General features: G+C 40.2%; 1 protein-coding gene across 1 annotated transcript in view; it reads right to left on the bottom strand.

The window, feature by feature from the left end:
* MGAT4A (alpha-1,3-mannosyl-glycoprotein 4-beta-N-acetylglucosaminyltransferase A) overlaps nt 1-21,738 on the bottom strand; it is a 120,305-nt gene that overhangs the window by 77,597 nt on the left and 20,970 nt on the right. The window contains exon 2 of the mRNA XM_089693452.1: nt 12,419-12,742. Coding sequence (XP_089549578.1) covers nt 12,419-12,512 — 94 coding nt within the window. The 5' untranslated portion in view covers nt 12,513-12,742. The remainder of the gene's footprint in view (nt 1-12,418; nt 12,743-21,738) is intronic.

Here is a 21,738-nt window from a genome sequence, read left to right as displayed (position 1 = left end):
TGTTTTGAAATGGCCACTTGTGGTTTGCATTGGAAGCCTGTGGGACAAGATCACAATGCAGGATTGGGATATACATTTGGCTTCTCTCCAACTCAAAATGATGCCCTGTACCTCCTGGAATTAAGTCACTGCCCTATGTTAAATGTCAGAGCCTTAAGAACAGTGACAGCTCCGCCATTGGACAGTTGAATAAGGCCTCATTCACATAGGTGCTTAGACCCATAGACCCTAAACAGACTGTGCAACTTCAGCCACCAAGGCAGCAAGCGTATTGGGATGCAGTGGCTACATGTCTTTATTTGGAGCATTTAGATGAGTGGCCCAGAATGCACAATTGTCAAATTAAGATAAGCATCTGTTTCCATGCAGCCATTGCATCCCCTTAGGCCCCTTTAACACGGGCGTTTGGTTTTTCTCGTCAGTTCAGTCATCAGTTTACATCAATTTCTAATACTTTTTTACTTCAGTTTTTTATATCCTTTACCAATGTAAAAATGGGCCGTATGTCCGTTTACATCAGTTTTTCGTTCGTTCCATTTTTTTTTTAATGGAGGAAAAATAGGGCTTTCTTCCATTCAAAAAAACAGATGTTAATGGATGCGGACATTAATGGATTTATTTATTATTTCATTTATTTCAGGTACTTCTATAGAGCCGTCAATTTATGCAGTGTTTTAGATACATATATTGTACATTCACATCAGTCCCTGACCCTCAAGGGGCTTACAATCTAAAGTCCCTAACTCACATTCATACATACACATACTAGGGTCAATTTAGACAGGAGCAAATTCACCTACCAGCATGTCTTTGGAGTGTGGGAGGAAACCGGAGTACCCAAAGGAAACCCACGCAGTCACAGGGAGAACATGCAAACTCCAGGCAGGTAGTGCCGTGGTTGGGATTCGTACCAGCAACCCTAGTACTGCCAGGTGGAAGTGCTAACCATTTAGCCACTGTGGATATAAACAGATGATCATCCGCTTACATCTGCTAGTCCACAGAAATACATGGGTTTCCGTTTTTCATCCATAATTGGACAGATGAAAAGCGGACATACGAAATGCTGTGCGAAAGGACCCTACATGGGCTGCCTGCATGCAACACCTGGCATCTGAAACTGCATAAACACACAGTCCATTCATTATCTACGGGCCTCAGTGCCTCTCTGAATGAGGTTAGAAGTACAACCTCAATGTGAGGCCCAGCGTGCACAGCCTGAAAGCTAAAGTGGAGATCACAGGAGGAAAGTATAAAAACAGACTGTATAATAGAGGTGTAGCGCTCAAAGGTATGAAAATGAGAAAAAATTGCCAGCACCGAACAACCTGTATGGATATACTATTGTGAATGTCCACTGATAAAGTTCAAATATAAATAAAATATAAATAAAATCCCAGGATAATGAAATCAGCAGCAGATAGACTTGTGACACCAACCAATAGTTAAAGTGCGCACTCACCGGAAGCGCATGGATAATGCGCATATAATATATGGGTAGGGGTATGGGTAGTGACAGTTTGCACCTTATTGACATGTTGCATACTTAGTAATATGTGGGCTGTTCTAGAAGGTTTTGGGTTTCCATGACGGATGTAATGTGAGTTGGTGTAAATTACATCTTGGATGAGCACCTAATCCATCCTTAAGGGGACCTCTGGATCCAGCAGATCTCTTTTACATTCCCTACGGCTTGATGAGTACACCATAGAGGAAAAGTTCACCGGATCATCCTGCCCATCTACAGATACCTTGATGGTTTATATTATATGCGCATTATCCATGCGCTTCCGGTGAGTGCGCACTTTAACTATTGGTTGGTGTTACAAGTCTATCTGCTGCTAATTTCATTATCCTGGGATTTTATTTATATTTTATTTATATTTGAACTTTATCAGCGGACATTCACAATAGTATTAGTATATCCATACAGGTTGTTCTGTGCTGGCAATTTTTTATCATTTTCATACCTTTTAGCGCTACACCCCTATTATACTGTTTACATTGAAGGTTTTACATTGGTACCTTTTGGTGTTTTAGCGGCTGTTTCATAGGAGCGCTCACTATGTTTTATATCATATAAAACAGACTGCATTACTACAAAATATATTTGTCACTTTTTCATGAATATATACTGTACATGGATTAAACAGGGGTCTAGCTACACGAACCATCTCAGGTCTCCTTAAAAGCCACAAGGGCTTCACTTGCAACTAGTAGATGGGAGGTTTGACCTCTACAGAGAAGATTCCTGTGGAATGGTCTTCCACATTACGTAGTTTCAGTAAACTCAAGGGACTGTGTTTCTAAAAGCACAAAATATAAATGACTGCTCATATTCCCATATTCCGAAAGTTATGCAATTGGCTTTGGTGATCTGAAAGGATTTGTTCCCCCCCATCATTTTTTTGCCTTCCTCTGCATAAACTAGAGATCATAGATTCAGGGAGTGCAACATAATTGCTGTTAGTATTTAGATTGATATACAAGTCTTATTTAAGCACATACAGTACAACATGTATTTAAATGATTATACCTCAATGCTGCAAAGATTCTGTAAAAGGACAGTTAGATTTATGAAGTAGTGGTGTCACATAACCATGGCAACGGGCAATGCTAGTTGTTTTTATTAATACACCTTTCTTACTGCATTCAAATTGGAACTACAGTAACTAAACTGTAGTTGCATCGGATTGAGTTGGCAATACCAAATCTCAGATGTGATGGCTGCATTGTATTCATTTTTAGGCTTTCTTTCCTTTATTTTTATCTGGTGATCTAGCCAATAAGTCTGTTGTTTTTAAAACAGCAAGCCCTCCAGCAGAATGTATTAGTTACAGAGATGAAACAAACCATTTAAAGAAGAATTAGGATAGGCAAAAAAAAAAATCACCCATTAGTACACCCCCCTACGCAAAACACTATAAACAGTTAATAACATTTTGAAAATCCTTACTATTTAGGAAAAAAGTCTAATTGAATTTTCATGACCTCATCTTTGCTATTCAAAAGATAACTTCTCTGCCAAGGAGGAGGTGTAATAGCAGAGATTACAGTACATCATATCCTCTCCTCTCTCTCTGCAGCAGGGGTGGGCAACTGTGGCCCTTCAGCTGTTGGTGAACTACAAGTCCCATCATGCCTCTGCCTTTGGGAGTTATGCTTGTAACTCTCAGTTTTGCAATGCCTCATGGGACTTGTAGTTCTACAACAGCTGGAGGGCCACAGTTCCCATCAACCACGGGGAATTGTAGTGAATGTGGGCGGGTACACAAGACCTGTACATGTTGAATGTGTGTGACAGTCTCGGTCCTCCCATCACTGCTTCCTGGAGAAAGAACTACAGAAGGGATGTGCCAAGACCAATGGCTGGGGGAATAGGAAGCATAGCGGCCACCAGTCTTACAAACAGGAAACCAAGGAAAATTAGCAGTTTGATTTGAAAATGATTAGGCTATTTCAGTGCAACTACTGAGTGAACCAGAAGATGGACGACATATTTATGGAAGGTAGGAAATCAGTGACAAGGACATGTAAAGACGTTTTTGCCCAGAGTTCTGTGTTAACACTGACAGGGGGTGCTTGCATGAACAACTTTTGTTTATTTATGTAAAACCTTTATCCCAAAAGGGAAAAAAAAAAGTTTGCTGTAACTGCTTAGAAAGTGTTAGCTGGAGTTTGGATACAATTTGTTAGTGCATTTAAATCTTCTAATATATCTAACACTCCTCTCCCCCCACACAGACAATGCTGCTGTCCGCTGTTTCCTGTGCTCATTCCTCCGGAGTGGTGTCTCACTAATACTGGAGGTGTGTTACTGGCCAGATCACTAGGTGAAAACAGATAAGAAAAAGCCTAAAAATAAAAACTAATGCAGCCAACACATCTTAGGATTGGTAAACTACAATTTATTACATTTTTGGTTTTGGACTTAATATTGCTTTGAGGATTTATTTACAATCTTATATAATGGAGACCACTGCATTACTAAAATCTTGTTAAGCCAATGTCCTGCAATGCGAAAACAAGCATTGCCCAGCCAGTGGTAAAAAAGAAAAATTAATACATTTCAGAGACTATCATGTCCCTTGAGCCCTTCCCCTCTTTGTACATGATATATTAAGCAGGGTAGGATGAAAGCAGCTCTGGATTCATTAATATGGATGCAGACCTAATTATGTTACAGCTGAGTCACACTGCTTAACAAACACCTCTTCCCATTTCCAATAGAACTACACCCAATACTGTCAAGTCAACATGTAGAAATATTGGTAGCTGCTCAATGTAAAACTAGCACGTGTTCCACAGAGGAAGGTCCAACCAGCAAGTGCACAATAGAAGCAAAAACTAGCTAACCTGCTTCAGGTTAAAGCTGCATGCACACTAATGTTTTTACGCTCTTAGAAGCTGTTACCAGCATTTGTTTCTGCTCCTAAAAGCTAATTAGTGTTATCCTATGTGTCCATGCACACTATTTTAGGCTAATGGCATTTTTCAAGCTTTAGCATTTTTATGGAGTCTTTTGGGAGCGTTTTTTGTGGCAGAAAAAAATGCTAAACACCACTAAAAACACTCCTAACAGCTTTTTTCTAGCTATTTTTTTTTTTCATGTACTGTAAAAACGCTAATAAAAGCACTACCGCTCCTAAACGTTACTACCAGCGTTTTTTATCCAGAGTTTTTTTAGCTTAAAAAAACACTAGTGTGCATGGAGCCTAAGAGCCTGTAGGTAGCCTACTTCCCAATCCACCTGTCCTACTGCTATTGCTTTTATAGATTGACGTAGAATTACAGGAGATCAAGGTACCTGGATGCGTGTGCAGCATCCCTATTTAAAAATACACGCAACTAAGACCCATTTTAAGTTGATTAAGTAGAGGCAAGTCCTGAAGATTTTTTTTGCTTGAGAGCCAGTTCACACTACATACAGTCCAGAGCATTTTTTTTTCTTCTTCAGAAACACATGGATGGTAGGTTATATGGTTTCCAATGGCGTAGTTCACACCAGTGCAGTCAATACCAGTGCATTCCAGTTTGAGAAAAAAAAGCAGAACATGCAGCATTTTTTTCTGCACTGAACTGTACTGGGACGCACCTAAAAGCACCAAAAATGCAGTGGAATGCACATATCCTTATTAAGTTGAAGAAAAAATAGAGTGAAAAAAATTAACTGGAACGCATAAAAACACGCCTCAAAACTGCAATGGAACGCATCAAAAACACGCATGCAGAAAAAGATCCGGAAAGCATCTGGACTGTGTTTCTATGGTGTGAACCGGCCTTGAAAGTAATTCAAAATGTAATTTGCTTGAACTAGAAAAATTGTGTTTATTCGCTGAAAATATCAAAGTTCAACACACACGTAACATGTTCAGAATGTACCCCCAATTCCCCCCTTCCTGTGACAGCGGGAAGGGGATCATCTCCCTGCACCCACTGATATAATATGAAAAAAGAGTGCGGCAGTTCAGGGCTCTGCTCACACGGCTGTGTCATTCAGTAACAGTCTCCTGTGAATAAGTAGACTACAAGTAACGTGAGCCATTGCAGCTGACAGCTAATTGGTCTCAATCAACTACGACAACCCTAGTGAACACTCTTGTAGTTCATTGACTTTCCTACTCTCAAGTAATTGCCTGCACATGTGCTGCATCTGAAAGCTTTTCCTGCGTACAAGTCAAATAAATTTAAATAGCATGCAACATAAATGATTTTCTGCACACTATCGCATTCATGCTATAGGTCGCTGATCACTGCCATTACTAGTATATTGTTTGTACAAATCAATATATTGATCATGAACAGAACTATACTAGTACCCTTAGTATAATGTTCCTAAAAACGCAGTGTTCGCAGGATCAGCCTTGTTCGCTGGCAGCACTTGCATTTAACCCCCAACAAGAGCTGCAGTGTCATTGTAATTGCTTGGCATGTGTGGGCAATATATCATTTAGGTGACAACTTGAGTCTCAGTAAATTCCTTGGTGTTTCTAATTTCCAAAAAGGGGTCATTTGGGGGGTGTTTGTACTGCTCTGGCATTTAAGCACCTCAAGAATTGTGAGAGGCGGTCAGAGTAAAAGCTGAGTAAATTGCATTATTTATACCATAGTTTGTAGATGCTATAACTTTCACACAAACCAATTAACCCCTTGGCGCCAGCGCCTCCCGGCCCTTTAAGGGTTTCAGAAGCCAGGAGGTGGGGCGGGGTTTAGGGTCATGTGACCGCTGTGACACGACATCATGGCGGTCACATGATTGGGAAAGGTCCCAATCGAAAGAGGAGATCGGGACCTTTCCGTGAGTACCGGACATGTGTGCTGGGAGCGCGCATGGCGCGTAGTCAACCCATTTTTTCTCAATAGAACGCAAATGTTCGGATGCTCGGCGTCTAGGCCCAGACCCCGGAAGGCCGCACATTTGCGTTCGGCTGGCGCCAAGAAGTTAATATACACGTATTGGGATTTTCTTTTTTTTTTAAACCAAAGACATGTAGCAGAATTTTGGCCTAAACTTATGACTAAATTTTAGTTTATTGGGCATTTTTTTTTCTTTACATTAAATAGAAAATATTGTTTTTTTTTCAAAAAAAATTTTTTTGTTTCTATCGCAAAAAATTAAAAACACAGTGGTGATCAAATACCACCAAAAGAGAGCTCTATTTATGTGAAAAAAAGGACATAAATTTTAGTTGGGTACAGCATTGCATGACACCGCAACTGCCAGCTGAAATAGCACAGTGCCAAATAGAAAAAAGTGGCCTGGTTAGGAAGGGGGGGCGGGAAAACTTTGTGGGGCTGAAGTGGTTAAAGCTCAAAAGAACACTCAGTTTAAAATCAGCCAAATACATTCCAGGTAATTCAAAACAAAAGACGTACAAAGTCTTAGATTTTTTTTTATAGCAAACTACAAAAGGACCGTTCTGTCTGTGGGGAAGCAGTAGTCTGTCTGCAGTGGCCCAGCACTGGTCTTACCTGAAGCTAAAGCTCTGTATTAATTTGAGAGCTCTAGAATGGACTTGGCGGGGTGTGTTTCACACATCTGCAGGGAGACTCCTGCTTCCACACAGACATCATACTGGCCAGGGACAGGCCTTTCTACTCAGGCTGTATCTGCTTTCTAAAGAAAACAAACTTTAGGATTTTGCACATCTTGTGTTTTAATGCAGGAGGAGAGCTCTGCTGCAGACAGGCACAATGCTGAATCAAAGCATCAGCCAGGTAAGTAAGGGGAGGCTGATCATGGCAGATTTGTTACCGTTATGCATTAACCACTTCCCGTCCAGCCCATGTACATAAAACGGCCGATTGGGAGCAGTGCAGGAGCAGGTTGCCGTTCATAAATGGCGCCCGCATTTGCAGCCTGTGCGTGCTCCCTGGGAGCGCATGGCACCGCGTTCTGGTGCCCACTGTGTCCGGAGGACCTGTACGGGACCTCTGTGTGTGGTCCCGATCATGCATTCACTGCTCGGCCAATCAGTTATCACATGAATAGTAGTAAGCAAGATGTCACTTGTGACATCCTTGCTTTCTACTAGTAAAATCTGTGAATGATCACAGAGGTCACATGGTACAAGGCTATTCACAACTGCCTTGTACCATGTGACAAGCTGTGACCAATCACAGCTACCACAGTATGTCTCAATGGCTGCAAGAATGCAGTCAGAGAGAAGGAGAAATTATTGCTTTTACAGCCTTTATGGGTGTAAAAGTAATCAGTGTAATAAAATAAAAAAATTAAAAAAAAATAAAAAAAATCTTGACCACCCCCCACAAGTAGTACACTGTCACGATGATGACACTGTACTGCTAGGGTGACAGTATGTTAAAAAAAAATAATAATAATATAAATATATAAAATAAAAATGTACAAAAAAAAAAATGTAGAAAAATTATAACTTTTGGTTATAAACTAATTTGGGTTATTTTTTTTTTTTACTAAAAAGATAACTGAATACATTTTGGCCAAGTTTTATGAAGAAAGATTATTTATTTGCAAAATTTGATAAGAAAAACACTTTTTCAAAAATTCTGGACTTTTTCATTTATATAGCAAAAAAAAAATAAAACTCCCAGTGACGAATAAATACCACCAAAATAAACTTTTATCTGTCTCAAAAAAATGTTAAAAAATTCATATGGGTACAGTGTTGCATGACTGCGCAATTGTCATTCAAAGTGTGGTAGCACTGAAAGCTGAAAAGTGGCCTGGACAGGAAGGAGGTGAAAGTGTCCGGACTTGAAGTGGTTAAGGTTACTGTTACAGCCAGATCTGGGCCAAGGCACACATTTTACATAAGGCCAACAATGATTCTTGGGTACATGTACAGTATGTGAGATTTGTTGTGAAACATTTATTCTGACATTAGTCCACCACCCACTATTTTGTGTTGCAACTTGTAATTGTGACCCATCTGTACTGATCAGTTGTTTTTAATAGTATTCATTATAATTGTATATTATTAATTGCACAGCGGGTGGACCAGCCTGCCAACATATTCTGTATATTCTCTATATATTAGTGTATGACTGCATCCTATTCTGAAACACATTCCATTCTTCAATTCACAAAAAATGCATTGTGGTATTTGTACAATTATGAGCAGGGCTTCTGTTCTGCATTCTGAACACACCAATCTGTAGCTATTTCTGTATGTATGAATGCTTCTTTTGTACTTTATGCTAGCTGTACTATCAGTAGTGTTCTTTATTGTACTTATGGAATCACATATTGAACCACTTCTCTTCTTAATGCCCAATGTCAAACATGCTATTAGTATACATAATGTTCTCGGACATAAAGAATACAGATAACTTAGATGTTGCCTATATCTCTTATTTTAATAGCAACAGGCTGGTTAAGTCTCCATGGTAGACCCAGGAGCCTTCATTGCACTCCACGTGTGATAGGTACAGTAATTTGTATTTATGGAATCACTTGGTAGCCAGCTAGCCTAATAAATATAACATGTAAGCAGTTCCTTCTTTTCTCCACTAAGCTTACAGTGCAAAACGGACATTCACAAGTTAAAGTACCAGGACTAGTAAATACAAGTAATAGACACAGCACTATTATAATGTATTCAAGTGATCAATTAAAGGGCATCAATAGTGCTGGGAAAAACATGCTGATCACACTTGCTCTGCAGTGAGAAGCCCAGGTTCCTGTAATGCACTTTGATGTCATTTTTGTTGCATACAGTATATTTTTTTCATTGGCTGATCATACAGTAAGCATTTTTTTCCCTTCAACCACGGGTGGAAGGAAATAAAATTGCTCAATTTCCCAACAACACAGTCAGTGTTGATGGGGGAATCCCTCCCACTGCTTTGTTTTATTCTGACAGCGGGAGGTTTCCCCACTGTCAGAACACAGTGATTACTGCTGCCAGCTATAGCCCCCAGCAGTGATCAAACAAAAAAAAAAAATGACAGGCTGATTGTACTAAAGTTAATTAACAGATCAACTTCAGTACAGCCAGCCTGCCCATAAATGGATTGAAATTTGTCCGGTTCCTGCTGAACCAACTGAATTTCGATCTGTCTGTGGCCAGTATAACACTTACTGATTTCAGGATCATGGATGGGCTCCTCTTCTCTGCTTAGATTGACAGCAGAGTAATAGAAATGTCCTCACTTCCCTTGCATTTCACAATACTTGTAAAGAACAGAAAGAACTGGAAGTGAAGCCACAATAAGGCAAGAAACTTTGGATTAGTAACTTTGTATTATTAAAGGATAACTAAAAGCAAACGTTGTGATGGATAGAACCACCATCAGGTATTTTTGCTGTTTGTGTCCCAGCTAGGGAGATTCATTCCCTCTAACTGTCCTAATAACCAATGTCACGGGAAACAAAAGTGACGGTAAATCTAAAATCTTGAGTTGCCACCAGGACAAAAATAGAAAGGGGCAGCACAGTGGCTAAATGGTTAGCACTTCCACCTGGCAGTACTAGGGTCATTGGTTCGAATCCCAGCCACACTCCAAAGACATGCTGGTAGGTGAATTGGCTCCTGTATAAATTGTCCCTAGTATGTGTACGTATGACTGTGAGTTAGGGACCTTAGATTGTACGCCCCTTGAGGGTTAGGGAGTGATGTGAATGTACAATATATGTACTGTATGTAAAAGCGCTGCGTAAATTGACAGTGCTATACAAGCACCTGAAATAAAGGAAATCTTCCAATGTAGACACTTGTTTCCATGACAGCTGTCTAAGGGGGGGGGGGGTCCTTCACCAAAACTCCTGGCTCCTCCCCTATGCTGAGTGCTCCCTTAGCAAGCCGCTTGCTATGGGAGAACTGGTGCATGCTCGCTCCCCAGCCGGCTCTGAGTACCTATGGACACAAGGGGGGCTTGGGGGGTGCAAGCTGCATCTGAATGTGTTTACCTTAATGCAGAAAATGCATTAGGGTAAAAAGACGTTCAACCTTTACAACCACTTGTAGGCATACCTCTATGAAATGGGACACAGATGTTGAAAAAAAAAAAAAAAGCCAAATCTTGTTTTTCATTTAGGAAAAACTTGAATATATTTTTTTTCAATTATAGTGACCCTTTAGCCCCAACTCCTTTAGGAATATACCTCACCCACTAGGCTCTGCTTTGAGTCATTACATGTAAATGGCCTAAAATGGACAAATATGTAAAGGACTAGTTTTGTAGTGTTTTTATGTCACACTAGTGAGTCTGTTGTTGGCAACAACTGGCACCACACTCTGTTTTAGTAAAGGTCCTGCTTACAGTCCATGTCACACCAGGTATCCTGATGCTGATGTCGACTTGACAACAATTGGATCACTATACAGGGCTCCAAAGGGTATAGAAATGCCAGACAAGTGAGACATAGTTTCCTCACAACATACATTCTGCAGCCTTTACTTCCCGTATAGACAAAATCAAAACCCAATGGCAGGCTGATATCCCAACATTGCAAGATGAGATTTGGATGGCAGTATTAGGGAATCAGCTTCCTGGGGTTATAGCAATAGGGGATAAGGTGATTCAATTAAAATATATGCATAGAATCTACTGTACTCAACTTAAATTGTGTGCCATGGGTAGGTTGGATTCTCCAGAATGCTACCATTGTCATGTTGCCACTAGAGACTTCTTCCATCTGATATGGGACTGTCCTGGGGTGAGGCCATTTTTGTCTAGTCTCACCTCGTTCATAGAGAAAAAGTTGGCTTTGCCTAATATACACTCACTGGCCACTTTATTAACTACACCTGTTCAATTGCTCGGTAACAAAATTTTCTAATCAGCCAATCACATAGCAGCAACTCAATGCATTTAGGCATGTAGACGTGGTGAAGATGACTTGCTGAAGTTCAAACCAAGCATCCGAATGGGGAAGAAAGGGGAATTAAGTGACTATGAACGTGGCATGGTTGTTGGTGCAAGACGGCTGGTCTGAGCATTTTAAAAACTGCTGATCTACTGAGATTTTCAAGCACAACCATCTCTAGGGTTTACAGAGAATGGTCCAAAAAAGAGAAAATATCCAGTGAGTTGCAGTTGTGTGGACGAAAATGTCTTGTTGATGTCAGAGGTCAGAGGAGAATAGGCAGACTGGTTGCTGCGACATTCAGATGGTAGGATTAGATTTTGGTGTAAACAACATAGAAGCATGGATCCAAGCATGGATATTTTCTTGGCACTAGCAAGGTGTACCTAATAAAGTGGCCAGTGAGTGTATGTACCTCAGCCCGATGTATCCTCAGAGACCTTGAGGAGGAGGACCTTTGTGTCTCTCAAAAATCGTTACTTAGATTTCTTTTTTTATATGCAAAAAATGCCATTGTCCTAAGATGGAAAAATCATGACCCCCCCACCTTGCATATTTGGATTGATTTAATAAATAGTGCCTTCCTATGTATAAAATGACTTACATTGGGAGGGGCTGTTTGATTATTGTCCTGGACCTCTGCAGTCTCAGGTGATATAGAAATGTAATGTCTGTTGATCTCCCTTAGGTTATGTCTTGCACCCTGTTGCTTTGGTGGTCTTGTGTAAGATTTGTGGCTTTTGTGCCTTACCCTTTGAATACATTATTTTCTGTACCCAATGTGCATATTCTGGAAACTGACCAACTGTGTTGTTAGAGTTGTATTTCTGATAGGCTCTAAGTGCAGTGTTTATGTAAAAATCGAAGCACTTGCTTTATCTCAGTCTGCACTCCCGGTCTGCCAGTATGTACCCTGTCCCATTTTCTCTTGCTTTGTTGGTTATAAAACTTAATAAAAACACCATTAAAAATATATATATTACCATCTGCCACAGAAAGACATATGCAAGATAAGCATTATATAATATTACAATTTGATGTTCTTGCACTGTAGAGAAATAGCCATTGTGTATTATGAAGGAACATGTTCTGAGAAAGAAATTGTGCCTAGTGAAAGATAGGACCTACCTTTCCCATTTTGCCAGGCTGTGTACCAGGACAGGCTGAGGAAAGAAGTGATAAACACTAATGCGGTGGCCACAGTTCCATTTCGGAGCCTCATTTCATTGCACCATCACACTGGTTCTGTAATGCCTACATTAACATTAAAGAACTTAAATATCCAAGTCTGTTTATGCACAGCTGGGGATACATCAACGGTCCTGCCTCATCTGGCGCCGGGAAAGACATTCAGCTCCTCTGTTTATGCACAACATAATGACGTTCTTTCACATCTCCTGACCAGTCCTGGCACCTTCACCTTAATTCTCCTCTGTGGCTTTACGTTCCTCCCTATCAAAAGACAAACACACAGAAAGATGGAATATTCAGTAAAATCAAGACTACGATCACAGACATATTCAGAGAATTCTATACAGATGAATTATTATAAAGGGTTTTGTCTTGGAAGAACACAAAAGTTACTTGGCAGCACAGAAGCATTTCGGCACTCTTAAGGCCTCACGTGATAGGCCTCGGTGGGTAAATGTAGTATAATTTTGATACCAGTTTGAGGTGCTTCCGAGATCATTCAGAACTCAATGCAGGCGCAGTTGATCTACTTCAACCTGCTTCTGCATTTCCATGGACAAGTCCTTTGAAACTGACCCTAACACATTTGTCAGATTGGTTGCAACTTGCCATGCGATTTGCCATGTAATGCAACTTGCAACTCGCATGGCAAGTCGCACCCTATTATCTGCAATTAAAGCGGTCATATCGGTGTGATTCCGACTTGGTCAGAGCCACACAGATTTCTAAAAGAGTGCATGCACTACTTCAGGTGCGACTTGCATAGACCTCTAAGCAGACGTCTTGCAAGTCGCACCTCAATTCAGAATGATATGCGACGATGAAATTGTGCGACTTCACTGGAAGTCACAATTATTTCTAAGTCGGATCGTGTGACCCGGGGGGGGGGGGTTAAAAGGCACTCCAGAACAAAAAACAATTACATTTTTGTTGCATGCTTTTTTAATGATTGCAGTACACCTATAGTGTTTTTTTTCTATTTCTTTACAATGTGCCTCTCCAAGCCCACAAATAATGTCTCTAGATTAGCCTTTCTCAAACAGGGTTCCTAAGACTCCTCCAGAGGTTCATAGAGGTTTCTTGAGAATTACTTGATAGATCTTCTGCTTGATGGTACCCACATAGGCACCAACACCAATCAGCAGAACCACTGGAATGGGACCAGTGGAGCTTCTCTGGTTTCTCAGGTGAGCAGCTCATACAAAATGATCATGTCCACTGACCATCATTGTAAGGAGTATTCTTCTCGCTGTTCTCCAATTTATTGGGATCCTACACTGGACACTAATGACATGGGCAATTTTCTCATGAACCACCAGCCTATTTGCATGGTTTCAACCACCAGGGCAAGAAAGCCATTTTCTCACTGCACACTGTACCTGCTGAACAGACTGAATTTCAATTAGTTTATGGCCAAAATACAGAATATGTAAACCCAACATTTCCTATTCCTGATATGTGCCTGCTGTGCCATGTACTTGTATAAAAACGTATCCTGTTCTCTTTGTATTTGTTTCCTTTGTGTGAAATCCCTGGTGTTCCTGCCAGTTCCCCTGCTTTCCTATTACAAACTTACCACAGCATGAGAGCACATAGTGGTCAGTTTTCTGGCTGTGCTGGGAGCTAATCCATTGGTCAGTCTTGTGCTGACACGCCTCCCTCTGCACAGCAGTTCACTGGGAAGATCGGTGTAAGGCTGTTTCTCCTCCCCAGCCCCCCCCCCTAGCCGAGAATAAAGGGTATGTGATCACTTATAAAAAAGGGGAAAAAAAAGGTATTTATAATGTTTCTTTATATGCATACATAATTGTTTTGCCTTTCACTTTTATTGTAAACTGGTTCACACATTCTTTTCCCTCCAGCATTTGTATTTTTATACCTGGGCCAGCAAAAGGACCAGCTGAACTGGTTCATGCATTTCAGCATAGTAATGAACTGAATTCATATTTTCTGTAGCAATATAAGATAACTCTGCAGAACAATACATAACACATTGCAAACAAAAGGCATTTTCTCTTTAAATTATTTGGGTATGCAGATCATATACTGGCATACCTCAGTTTACGAATTTAATTCGTTCTGCGGGACTTTTTTTATAGCGAAAAATTTGTAAACCAAAACGCCGTTTCCCATAGGAATGCATTGAAAACCAATTAATCCGTTCCTGAGGTCAGAAAAAAGTAAACCCTACTAAAATACCACAAGTTATTTTATCAAGTCATGTAGTATTTAAGTAGTGGCGGGGCCATCTGGGGACATCAACCGAGTGATGTCACATGGGGTAGGGTCACATGTATGATGTCCCCGGGTAGCCCCGCCCCTTACCTATTTAAGAACTGTCAAACCACCAGAGCAGGCAGATGGCTGGAAGCCGTCGTCAGAAGTGGAGCCTTTTTTTTTAAATTCTTTTTTTTTCGAATCCGCAGCGGTGGCGGGCATCGTGATTGACGTTGGATCTACTGCGGGGGGACATTCTTTTAGTTTTTTCTTTTAATAAAGGACTTGTCAAAGACAGTATCCTGTTTTTTTCACACTACATTTTTTGTTTTTTTTGTGAATGAGTATCAGGACCATGCACCCCATATTCATTCACATAGGAGGGGAGCTGGGATCTGGGGGCCCCCCTTGTTAAATGGGGCTTCCAGATTCTGATAAACCCCCTGCCCGCAAACCCCCACAACCACCGGCCAGGGTTGTGGGGAAGAGGCCCTGGTCCTCATCAACATGGGGACAAGGTGCTTGGTGGTGGTGGGGAGCCCCCCTTACCCAAAAGCACCCCCCCATGTTAAGGGCGTGTGGCCTGGTATGGTTCAGGAGGGGGGGGGGCACTTGCACTAGCTCAGAAATTCAGCTGTCACTCCCCCCCCCAGCTAAAAGAGAAAGTTTCTTTTTAGTTGATTTCCCCAACCTAAAATAAACAATGTTTCCTCTTATGTATGCGGAAGCTAATTATTAGGATTAGAGTGTGCGGTGAATTTATCCCCATTATAAATCAGCTGTCCGCTTTAAGTGCAGTGAATATTTAATGAAGCTCTGAAGTCTCACATCCATCCGCTCCGTGAAGACGTCGACGACGAAACGCGTAAGGCGGAGCCTTTGGATGTGATGTTAGGACACTCCTGGTCCGATGGTACGGCGCAAACGCAAGCCAGGCTGGGTTTGCGTTACTCTGTTTTATTCAACATGCTGTTTATGCTGGTGTCGGTTTAGACACCATTTGCTGTAAGTGCAATTTTTTTATTAAATTTGATGATTTTACTACGTACTGCACCATGAGTCTATACGTTTCTAAAGTTTTGAAGTGGATATATAGGACACTCAGTCCTGCAGAATATCACTCCTTGGAGATCAGTCTTAAAGTTGCCAGTGTTGCCTCGACCAGATACAGATCATCGCTCCCAGAGCAACAAGCGCTATATGCTGATTTATCACATGATCAGCATATTGCTCTGGTGAGTTTTATCTAACCGATTTGGGTGGTGGATTCACTTGGTGATATATTTTTGGACACAACTGATTATTTGAATACCACAAGCACTTTGGACTTTTTGTTTGTTGGACTTTATTTATATTTTATTTGTTTGATTGATATATATTGATTTGTATATATTTAAGCGCAACCTGTTTCTGGAATGTTTCCTTTTAGTTTCTTAAAATAAACAAAGCTTCCTTTAACTCCAGAGAAAGTAACAGCTCTGTGAGGTATAGTGAAGAAAAAAAAAGCCGAAAATTGCATTTAAAAAAAAATTGGCACCAACATACACTTATGCAGGCCATAGATGGGTCGAAAATCGGCCGATTTTTCGGCCGAAAATAAAATCGGCTGATTTTCGGATCGTTAGTGGGCTATTTGTTCGGCCGTTTTTCGGTATTTTGGCAGATTTTTTTTATCGGTAAAGTTGGAAAAAAAAATCGGCCGATTTTGCCGATCGGCCGATTTTCGCGGCAATGATGGGCAAATCGGCCGATTTGTTACCGATAAAAAATCTGCACATGAGCAGTGACCTGCAAGAGGAAGACAAAAAGAAGGAGGATGATGATGAAGAAGAAGAAGCAGATGAGGATGACGAAGAAGAAGAACATGAAGATGAAGAAGAAGAAGAAGCAGATGAGGATGAAGAAGAAGAAGATGAGGAAGAAGAAGAAGATAAGGAGGAAGAAGAAGATGAGGAAGAAGAAGAAGATGAGGAAGAAGAGGAAGAAGAAGAGGAAGAAGAATAAGAAGAATAAGAAGAATAAGAAGAAGAAGAAGAAGAGGAAGAGGAAGAAGGAGAAGAAGAATGAAAAATAAGGGGAATTCCAGTCCGGCAAAAAAGTGTCCCTGCAGAGAGCTCCACTATTTGTTTGACAGTTCCTTGACATTTACAGCGGTTGCAACATTGTATCTATTTGTTTCCGAATAAAAACATCTGTATCCTAAATGGATACAAATAGATACAATGTTGCAACCACTGTAAATGTCAAGGAACTGTCAAAGAAATAGCGGAGCTCTCTGCAGGGACACTTTTTGCCGGCTGTAGACGGGATGAAAATCGGCCGATTTTTTTTACCATTGCTGGTAACGTCGGACGCTTGAACGACCGATTTTTCGTTTTCTAAAAGAAAAATCGGCCGTTTTTCTCCCCGTCTATGGCCTGCATTAGTATTGCGAAAAAAATTCGTAACAAATTTGTAAACCGAGGCATTATCAATGGATTTTCATTCGTAAATCGAAAATTACGTTAACCAAGCCGTTTGTAAACCGAGGTACACCTGTATATGACTTGTTACTTTTAGTAAATTAAATTAGTGCATTTTTATTCTTGCTGTGTTATATATCGATGCTAAATAAACATGCATGTGCCTGTGTGGGTTTCTTCTGGGTACTCCGGTTTCCTCCCACACTCCAAAGACATGCTGGAAGGTTAATTGGCTCCTGTCTAAATTGGCCCTAGTATGTGTATGTGTGTGAGTTAGGGACCTTAGATTGTAAGCTCCTTGAGGGCAGGGACTGATTTGAATACAAGACATACAAGTACCCGTAATAAATAAATAGCAAATAATAATTTGTGACATAAAAGATGACTTTAATAAAAATTGCAACAAACAAGTGTTTGTCGTCGTGCCTAATCAAAAATTAGATTTCATAGCCTATATTGGGCAGACTAATGAAGATTGGATTTGATGGGATGCCATGGATGGCACAACAGTGCCCTTTACACAGGTTACTATAATATACACGAATTTACATAAATGAAACAATGTTTATTTCTAAAGGTTGTCCCTTGTAACTAGGATGGTGTGGAATCAAATAAGGTCAACTGCTATAAAATGTGTTAGTTACCCAATTGTTAATTCAACATAACATAAAACTTCAATATTAATTCTCAATATATTAGATACTAACATAATACAGGATTTAGAGGAATGTGTTTTTAAGAAGCTATGCTCAGATTTCTAGTAAAAGAGAAATTCATATTCCCATGAAATACTACAGTCAAGTATAAATAGTAAAGCCTAAAATAGCTGTGTATAAATATAGGGAGAGAGGTTACACTTGAAATGCCCTTTGCACATATTTTTCCATGAAAGTATCCCAATGTTCTCAAAACAACATAATATATTATTGTAACTGGTGATTAATTGTGCTTCTCTCTGCAAAATCACTATTTCGGGTAGAAATAAAATTTAAAAAAAGCTGTTTCAATATATAAACCCAACACCCATGTCATTCAGCTGACCATTTATTTTATGCTTAGGCAGAATGACGCCCCCACAACCCAACTGTGAAACATTCCAGTCAAAAAGAAAAGCATGTAAAAACCTTTACGCATCCCACACAGCCACAGTCTAAAAGTCAAGTCTTTTCTTCTCTTTGTTTGATCATTGCAATTTTAAAATCAGAGACTTCCATTTTCTGATTCTAACATTTTTTATTTAAAGCAATTGTAAACACAAAATGAAAGGCAAAACATTTGTGTATAGCTATAGAAAAAAAAAAAAAAAAAAAAAAAAAAAAACTTATAAAAACCTATTTTCTCCTTTTTTATAAGTGATAGCATTCCCTCTGTTCTCAGCTACATAAAAGCTGGGCGAGGAGAAACAGCAGTACTCTGATCTTCCCAGTGAATTGCTGTGTGGTGGGACAGGGGGTGTCAGGACAAGTCTGATGATTAGAGGAGAGCAGGCAGAGTTCTCAGCACAGCTAGAAAACTGACCACTCTGTGCTCTCATGCCTAGTGTGGTCAGTTTTTAATAGGAAAGCAGACAGACTAGGAGGAACATCAGGGATTGCACACAAAGGAAGCACTACAAAGTGAACAGGATACTTTGTCATACAAGTACATGGTACAACAGGCACAAATCAAGAATATGAAATGTTGCGTTTACATATTCAAGTTGTCACAAGGTGTCGCAACTCTGCTGCTAAAGCTGGCCATACACTTGTAGGGCTTGGTTTGAAATTTTTCATTTTAAAAAAAGTTTTTTTCAATCTTCTAATCATAAGTTGATTCGAAACTACACTGGTTTGTGACCGCAGTGATTAGAAAATTTGAAGGGATTTCTAACAGTGAATGTGGTTATCACTTGGGAAAAAACCCATTCATTCCAAAATCAAATATTAAGCCCCCATTCACACTGGATGCTTCTTGACAAAGTCGCATGACAAGTCCCTATGAAACCATTCAAATCGGTGTGACTTGTGAGTGAGTTTGAAAAAGGTTACTGAACTTTTTGTGTGCGATTTCATGTGCAATTTGCATTGATATCTGCGTATGAAGTCGCACAGGTGTCAGCAAGCCACACATGAAATCACACTGATCGGCGGCTTTGAAATCACGCTAAAGTAGCGCGACTTCAAAGCTGCACCAGGTGTGAACTGGGGCTCAAAGCAAACAAAATTTTGAAGTACTTTTGAACAACATTCCTAAGTCATTAAATGTACTGAGAATCTCCATAGGAATGTTTGTACGAATGCTCGTTCAAAAATCTACTTGGTATGATGTATGGTGAGCTTAAAGCGGAGTTCCAACCAAAAGTGGAAGTTCTGCTTATCTGCCACCTCCCCCCTCCGCTACCACATTTGGCGCCTTTTGAGAGGGAGGGGGAGCAGGTATCTGGTTTTGACAAGTCCCAATTATTTCTGATGATTTTGAGGGCTGCAGAGTTTTGGAGGAGGGGGGGACTGAGCCGAAAGTGGGAGCGGGTACTTGTCAAAACCAGCCCTTTCCCCTGCAGGCCTCTGGGACACTTCACAGGTCCCAGAAGACTGCGGCCCATTCACAAAGCACAACGCGCTTCATGCATGCACAGTATGAGACCGGCTGTGAAGTTGCAAGGCTTCACTTCCAGTTTCCCTTAGTCAAGATGGCGGCGCCAGCACCCGACAGCTGATAGAAGAATCAGCTTGGGGTGAGGACACCGCTGGACCCCTGGACAGGCAAGTGCCCTAATATTAAAAGTCAGCAGCCACCGTATTTGTAACGGCTGACTTTTCATTTTTGAGAGGCGGGGGCCAGAACTCTGCTTTAATTCATCTGCACTCAGTTTTTTAGGCCATTAGCATGAATTCTAAAGGCTTTCCCTGCCAGACACCAGCACACATAATAGATAATAGAATACTATGAAAAATGTAGTAAGAAAGATAGGAGTTTTGTATCATTTGTCCTTGCCTTGTCTCTTCTTTCATATTTCAATAGCCAGTGCAGCCACTCCCACTGCCAGCCTGATCTGAAATTTCACAGGGTGCACAGGACAATGAGGGCTTAATATAAATAAGCAAAACAAATAGTTACTCACAGCACAGATGAAAATAAACGTGGTAGCTGCCTAACAAGAAATCACATTTACTGAGTTGGTTCCTTGAAAAGTGTCCAGAACACACAGGTAAGGTAGACACTTCACAGCTAGATGTTGCTCTTGGTCATTTATCCACATTGTATACAAGTAAATTATGTATGATTTAATACAGGATAAGTGCTTTTTAAAAAATATTTCCAATCCAGATCATGTTCTGAGATGCTCTGGAAACGCTGAGCCCTGGGTGAAGAGTCAAACATTTGTCAATGCTAGAGTGTATTGTTAGCAGTACATAATACGACTGGGTTCCAATGCTTTTCTTCTTTCGGAGTGAAGTACAGGAAAGCATCATTCACTAAACATGCCTGTACTGGATGTAATAGCCTCCTTATCTGAAATCAGGCTCCAGCGAACAATGAAAAGATTTACCAGTCAGACGTATCTGATTCTTTTTGGAGCAGTTAGAAAACAAAACATCCTACCACTACTGAGCAATCCCAAAACTCTGCAGCCCTCGAAATCATGAGAAATAAAAATGAGAACGTTAATCCTAAAGCACAATTTTAAAACATAGATCAATGCTGTTATTTATTCTTAAAATTCAATGTATTTTTAATTGCAAATTAAATGTGTCAGGCTATACTGCAATGTCTAGAACAGTGTTTTTCAACCTTTTTTGTGCAAAGGCACACTTTTTTCATGAAAAAAATCACGAGGCACACCACCATTAGAAAATGTTAAAAAAATTTACCTCTGTGCCTATATTGACTATATATAAAGTAATTCTCTTGAATAGGAATCAAACACAAAGAAATTATTTTATAATTACTTTATTATGAAATAATAAAGTATTTTATAATTGGACCCGGGGGCCGGACCAAGAGTAGATGAATGATGTGTATGTGTCATCCATAGTAAGTATAGTAATATTCCCCCATAGTAAGCATAGTAATTAATCCCCCATATAGTAATTCATCCCCCATAGTAATTAATCCCCCATATAGTAATTCATCCCCCATAGTAATTCATCCTCCATATAGTAATTCATCCCCCATAGTAATTCATCCCCCATAGTAATTAATCCCCCATATAGTAATTCATCCCCCATAGTAATTCATCCCCCATAGTAATTAATCCCCCATATAGTAATTCATCCCCCATAGTAATTAATCCCCCATATAGTAATTCATCCCCCATATAGTAATTCATCCCCCATAGTAATTCATCCCCCATATAGTAATTCATCCCCCATAGTGTAATTCATCCCCCATAGTGTAATTCATCCCCCATAGTAATTCATCCCCCATAGTAATTCATCCCCCATATAGTAATTCATCCCCCATATAGTAATTCATCCTCCATATAGTAATTCATCCCCCATAGTAATTCATCCCCCATATAGTAATTCATCCCCCATAGCAATTCATCCCCCGTATAGTATTTCATCCCTCGTATAGTATTTCATCCCCCGTATAGTA

Source organism: Staurois parvus, unplaced genomic scaffold, assembly GCF_062004578.1.
Source record: "Staurois parvus isolate SC_StPar_1 unplaced genomic scaffold, SC_StPar_1.0 ptg000634l, whole genome shotgun sequence".
Lineage (NCBI taxonomy): Eukaryota > Metazoa > Chordata > Amphibia > Anura > Ranidae > Staurois > Staurois parvus.
This window is presented reverse-complemented; position numbering and strand designations above follow the sequence as displayed.